The 6,555-nt window shown below is 55.7% G+C and overlaps 1 protein-coding gene across 1 annotated transcript; it reads right to left on the reverse strand.

The window, feature by feature from the left end:
- Positions 1 to 4,130: 4,130 nt before the first annotated feature.
- On the reverse strand, positions 4,131 to 5,568 carry LOC123182113 (isoflavone reductase homolog IRL). The gene is made up of 3 exons (XM_044594577.1): positions 5,083 to 5,568; positions 4,568 to 5,009; positions 4,131 to 4,472 (listed from the first exon to the last, which is right to left on the reverse strand). The coding sequence occupies exons 1-3, from the start codon at positions 5,404 to 5,406 to the stop codon at positions 4,306 to 4,308; spliced, it is 933 nt and encodes a 310-aa protein (XP_044450512.1). The 5' UTR covers positions 5,407 to 5,568; the 3' UTR covers positions 4,131 to 4,305.
- Between the last annotated feature and the right edge of the window lie 987 nt (positions 5,569 to 6,555).

Raw genomic sequence — 6,555 nt, forward strand, 5'->3', positions numbered from 1 at the left:
CCACAGCAGCGAGCAGGCACAGCCCACTGTACTCGATCTCCACCGGCTCGGCGTGGTCAATCACTTCCTTCATCATGCGAAAGCGGAGCGCCACCCCTTCCATGTCGTGAGTCTCTCCTGTAGGAGGCGTCACGAACGGCACAGGCGATGGCTCCGGCGTGTGTGGCTCGCTGGGCGCCGAGGGTGCGCACGGCGTCGTCGGGGGCATGTCCGGAGCGCGGTCACTGCCGCTGCTGGGCTCGGTGTTGTCGACGGTGTACTCGACAGTGAAGATAGCGGGCGCGCCCGCGGGCACTGCCGCGTCAGGCGCCTCTTCCCAGTTCCAGGGCCGGTCTTCGTCAAAGACCACGTCGCGGGTGATGTGGAGCTTGCGGGCCGCTGGGTCGTAGACGCGGTAGGCCTTGCTGCCGTCCTCGTACCCCATGAACACCATGGGTGCCGCGCGGTCCGAAAGCTTGCTGATGCCCGGTCCCACCTTCTTCACGTAGGCCGTGCACCCAAAAGTGCGCAGGTAGGCGACGTTCGGGCGTCGGCCGTGCCACGCCTCGTAGGGAGTGATGCCGTCCAGAGCACGCGTGGGAGCCCTATTCAGGATGTGCACAGCAGTTTTTACAGCCTCACCCCAGAACTCACCAGGCACTTTCATGGCCTTGAGCAGGCTGCGGGCGGTCTCAACCACCGTCTGGTTCCGGCGTTCCACGACGCCGTTTTGCTGCGGGGAGTACGGCGCCGTTGTGTACCTCTTGACCCCATTCTCATCGCAGTATGACTTGAACGCGGTGGAGTTGAACTCGCCGCCCCGGTCCGTCCTGAATGCCAGGAGCTTCACGCCGTGCTCGCTCTCGGCGAGCGCCTTGATCTTGCGGAAGAACTTGAACGCCTCGTCCTTTGTACGCAGCATCTCCACCCACATATAGCGGCTGTAGTCGTCGACGATGAGGAGGAAGTAGCGGTTGCCGCTTGGTGTCGCCGGTGTCACTGGTCCGCACAAGTCGCCGTGTACCAGCTCCAGGCCACGCTCTGCGCGATACGGGGACGCGCGTGGGAACGGCGTCCGATGCATCTTGGCCAGGGCGCACCCGTCGCAGAGCTGATCCACCCGCGGGATCAGCGGCACGCCGACGACCATGCCCTTGCTGGAGAGATCATGGAGCGCCCTGAAGTGCAGATGCCCGAAGCGCGCGTGCCATCGCCACGCCGCGTTGTCGGCCTTGGCGAGGAGACACACCGGGCCCGTGATGTCGAGTTGCAGCGTGTACAGACGGCTCCTGGAGCACCTCACGCATGCGAGCTGCAGCCTCTCCTGGTCGAAGATGCTCATCACGCCATCCTCGACCACCGTCTTGCAGCCCACCTCGTCGAGTTGCCCGATGCTCACAATGCTGCTCCTCAGCTGGGGTATAAACTACACCCCCGTCAGTGCATGGTGCGACTTATTCCTGCAGTTAAACACCACTGTTCCACGTCCACGGATATCAACGGACGAGCCATCACCAAACCTGACCGTGCCAGTCACCGTCTCATCGAGCGCGGAGAACACGGCCCGTTCGCCTGTCATATGGTTGCTCGCGCCCGTGTCCAAGTACCAGGCGTTGCACGCCGTCTGCGCCGGGATCACGCCCTTCTCGTTGAGGAAGACGCGTTCGCGCACTGGCTCGACGTGGATCTGGGCGAGTCCGCAGCTCACCGCCATGAGCAGCGCAGGTTGATCCTCCTACACTTGGTTGAGGTTGGCCTCTTCCTTGCGTTGCTGCTTGGGCTTGGTGCAGTCCCGAGCCATGTGGCCTTGGATCCCGCAGTTGTGGCAGTTCCCCTTGAAGCGAGAGCCGCCGCCCGATGACCCTCGGCCACCGCCAGGCGCGCCGTCTCCGGGCGCGCTGTCCCTGCCCTTTCCACCACGTCCTCTGCCGCGGCCGCGACCGCCGCCGCGGCCACCGCCACGACCACCGCCACGCGATGATCCCTCGCCCTGTTCGCGCTGCTTGTAACGCGCCAGCCACTGCTCCTCAGTGAGCAGTAGGCTTCCACCGGCCTGCCCTGAGCCGCCATGATCAAACCTCTCCTCGGCCGCTTTGAGGCGGCCTGTCAGATCCTCAATGCTCAACGTATCGAGATCAACAAGGGTTTCAATGGACAGGGCGATCTGCGAATACCGTGGAGGCACCACGCGCAAGAACTTTCTTACCGCCTTCTCCTCGGTGACCTTGTCGCCAAGGATGTTTAGGTTGGTGACCATGGAGCCGAGCCGCATCGCGAAATCATCCACGGTCTCCCCGTCGCGGAACTCGATGGTCTCGAAGTCCCGTGCCAGCGACTGGGCCTTGGCTGCGCGCACGCGGTCGCCGCCGATGCGCATGGTAGCGATCTCGTCCCACGCCGCCTTCGCCGACGGTTTGACGGCCAGCGTGCCCACCATCTCGGGTGACACCGCTCCAAGGATGGCCTCCAGCGCCATACGGTCCTCGTGGAAGTCGACGTCGCCGTACTTGACGGCGTCCCAGTAGCCGCGCGCCTCCAGCTTCACCTTCATCAGGAGCGACCAGTCGTTGTAGTTCGACTTGGTCAGCATCGGCCAGTTCGCCGATCCAGACTCCCGGATCACCTTCTGCACGACCGGCGCCGCCAGCTCACGGCCGCGGATCGTGCGGCTCCGTCCGCGTCGCGGGGGGGAGTGGGATGGTGATCGTGAACGGCGCGGCGGCGAGTTTGACCCTGACTCGTCGCCCTTCTCCGTCTGCACCGGCTTCTTGCCGCCGGCCATGTCGACAGGATCTCTGACGAGGCTCTGATGCCACTTGTCGTTGCCACTGGGCAACTCACTCGCTCACCAGCGATCAATCTCCAGGTGAGTTTCAGCTAGAGTTCAGAGAGACACGAAGTGGTTTTGCGCCGCCAACTAACTTGCGGCCTTTTCTGTTTTCTCTTCTTATTTCTTGCGTAACGATCGTGCCCGCACAGCTCGCTCCCGTCGCTACAAACGTGCCATCCCACGTCAAACGGATCGAGGCCGTGCACATCGCTACCAGCCCGTCGTGCTCACCGCACGACCCGGCCCTCTACTTCTACGCCAAGCAAACTACGTCCAAGTTGTGACACCACACAGGGCTGTCACGTACATGAAATAACAGAAGGAAAACTAGGCTAAGTCCTGGACCTACACGACTCAAGTAAATCCTAACAATTCTCACAAGGTCTTACAGTGTAAATTCTTGTGTACTTACAATGTAATTTCATCATTGGTTTACACTGGAATTTTATGGGGAATTTACACTGAAAATTTCTAGGTACAAGACTAGTTACATGGGGATTTACGCTGTAATTTTCTAGAATTTTTACACTGGAATTTTGATTAGGTTCCTGAATGTTTTTGATTTCAGATTTTGTCTACTGTATTTTCCTATGATTTACAGTGTAATTTACTATGTACTTGCAATGTAATTACATCATTTGTCTACATCTTTTTACACTGTAATTTATGAGGAATTCACACAGGAAATTTCTAGGATATAAGACTAGTTACATGGGGATTTTAATTGTAATTTTTTAGGATTTACAGTGGAAATTTGACTAGGTTCCTGAATGTTTCTGATGTTGATCTCTCCCCTCTGTTTTTGTAGATGAAGGAAATTCCCTTAGATTTTTGTCAATGTAAGAGGTGAAGAGAGATGATGCAGAGGAGTTGGTGTACGACTGTTTTGCTGACTTGTGGATCGTGTTGTTCATTTCCTTCTTGGTGATCATCAGGTACATCCCCCTCTCCCAATTTTGTGTTTCCTCTTTGTTCTTCTCCTCCTCCCCGATCTGCCATGGCCGCCTCTCCCTTTTTCATGGGCGTCTCCAGATTTGTCTAGCCCTGTTAGGTGAGATCTGTCTAGTGGTTGAGGGGGAGGGGCGTGTTTTGTGGAGGGGGTTTGGCCTTTGCGTGCGTTGCAAGCTTTGTTGGCATGTGTTTTCGTGGTCCCTAATCAGGAGGGGGGTTTGTTGTCCAGGACGAACCGGGTGGGATGTTTACCTGACCCGTTTAGGCGTTCATTTTTTTCTTTCTAGTGATTTCCCTGCTAATACAGTTGTAATGTGTTGATTGGTCAGGAAATTTGACTGTTTTCAAATAGACAGTCCCAAAAAAAATCTAAAGGACATCCCGAGTAATTTATTCATCCATGAGGGAGGACATACAAACCAACAAAAGTAACCAGAAGCATACAAGTGTCGACTCATCGGACATCATCAGTCCCAAACACACACAGTCCGTTCATATACTGACCATCACTGGCCTCAAAGACAGATAGATCAGCAGGCATATCTTCACAGCAACCTGTTGAGTAAGTCGTCGACGGTGGTGTACTTGACGTCAGGGTACAGCTCGCTCGCCTCCACGCCGAACGACGGCGCGATCTCGATGTTGGTCTGGTCCCCCTTGATGTACGACGCGTGGCCGATCGAGAAGATGATGTTCATCGGGATTGGCGCCTCTGTAGTAGTGTACACAAAGATAAATTGATATATCAGGACGGCCTAGTACGTATCCCGCGTGAATGAATGTACTGTATAAAGCTAGTATCCTAACCTTGGATCTGCTTGAGGACGGCGTCCTCGGGGACGTACACCCTCTGGAACGTCTTGCCGGTCTTCTTCTCCCACAGCGACGCCAGCTCGTTGTGCGACAGCGTGTTGGCCGGCGGCTTGATGTACAGCACCTTGTTCTCCGCCCGGGGGTCGTCCGCCGCCAGCACCGTGTACGTGCCGATGTCCGCCTCGTCCACGAAGACGACCTTGGTCTCGCCGTCGCCGAGGATGACGACGCTGTCGGTCGGGGGCGCCGGGGAGAGCACCTGCCCGATGGTGGGGAGCGAGTACCCGGCGAAGTAGTTGGCCACCACGTAGGTGTAGGGGATGCCCTCGGCCTCGACGGCGCGGCGGATGCCCGCCTTGAGGGCGAAGATGGACTTGGCCGGCTCCACGGCGCCGGTGCGGTCCACGTCCAGCCCGAACTCCGACGGGAAGAACCTCTGCAGACAGAGCACCGCAATGTGTGAAGCAGCCGTGCATGGATGCAAATAACTGAGCTGCACAAGGTAGTACCTTCACGTTGCCGGCCTCCTTGATGGCGGCGATGAGCTTGGTCTGGTCGGCGATCTGCATCGAGCCCAGCGTGGAGATGACGACGTCGGCCGCCTTGACGGCGCTCACCAGGCTGCCGTGGTCGTAGAGGTCGCCCGTGAGGAGCGTGACGCCCGAGTCCTGGAAGGTCTTGAGCAGCTGCGCCTTGGCCGGGTCGGAGGGGGCGGCGTCCCGGACGAGCGCCAGGGTGGGGTGGCCGAGCCGCGCGCTGGCCGCGACGACGTGCCTGCCGATGTACCCCGTCGCGCCGATCACAAGGATCTTGCTCTTGCCATCGGACGCCATGATCTTCCCCGTACCTTGTTGGCAGGTGCAAGATCCAATCGCCTTGGCTGGCTTGCTCTCTCTTGCACTGCCACGACTTTAAATATGAATGCAATCCTTTGATGTTACGCCTTCAATAATGGTGGATCCATGATAGCCGCTCCATCTCCGGCGATCTTCTGTCCCTACACACACACACACACACACACACACACACACACACACACACACACACAAAAAGCTTACCACAGTGTCTGGATACGTGCGTGTATGTGGTTCACTTTTACGGTCAGGTCCATTGGAACGAATTGATGAGACGTGCACTTTCAGAGACAGGTTCATGGTGACTGACAGGACACACCGTTTGGTAAGGTGGGGCGTGCATCACATCCCTCACCATAAATCAACGGAACTTCTAGAAAATTGCTGATGTGGATTTATTATAACCGCATTATTATAAATGACACCGAAACAGAGATCCCATATCGTGCACTATATGGTGTTTTTATGCATTCTCTATAAGCGATATAAATCACTCAAACTTTCCCCGCAAAAAAGGAGGAAAAAGATGGAGTATAGATCACTCAAACTCTGTTGAGGCTCAGGGCTTGTTTACAGCGCCAGAAAATAAAAACACAAGTTATGTCACTCTAATAGGCTCCCGTAGCAAAAGAATGCCTGCATCTTGTTTGATTCGAACGGGATAAATGAGGTCTGAGCTCATATCTCATCGAAACGAATTGCCCCCTTTGACTCTCCTGTTTTTTCTCTTTTCTTTTTTGAACACAGTACATACCACTCATACAATCGCACATACACTCTAAATGTATTATAAAAGTTCATGAAAAAATAAAACACTTCAAACATAATAAAATTACATCGAGAGGTTCCTAAATCACTGAACGACTACCGCAGTGTGCCACTGTGGCCACACTTACCAGAGCCGGCTTGACTTTGTCGATGACAGGTGAGAAATCTTCATGCGTGTCCCTAAGGACCAACGCCCTATAGCCACCGATGTCGTCGTTGAATCATTGAATAGATCTGAAAAATCTGACACCAAATCTCGTGACACAATGAGAAAGTCTAACCTCACCGCCCCAATGAGACGGAAAGAATCTACACCGGAGATCCGTCGAGAACGTCTGGACAAACTAAGGGAGAATCAAT

This window comes from Triticum aestivum, chromosome 1D, assembly GCF_018294505.1.
Source record: "Triticum aestivum cultivar Chinese Spring chromosome 1D, IWGSC CS RefSeq v2.1, whole genome shotgun sequence".
NCBI lineage: Eukaryota > Viridiplantae > Streptophyta > Magnoliopsida > Poales > Poaceae > Triticum > Triticum aestivum.

Excerpts from the sequence above, each read along its gene's own strand:
- LOC123182113 (XM_044594577.1), bottom strand. The coding sequence starts at position 5,406 with ATGGCGTCCGATGGCAAGAGCAAGATCCTTGTGATCGGCGCGACGGGG. Across the intron at positions 5,010-5,082 it reads AGGAGGCCGGCAACGTGAAG|AGGTTCTTCCCGTCGGAGTT; the intron begins GTACTACCTTGT and ends CTCTGTCTGCAG. Across the intron at positions 4,473-4,567 it reads CGTCCTCAAGCAGATCCAAG|AGGCGCCAATCCCGATGAAC; the intron begins GTTAGGATACTA and ends ACACTACTACAG.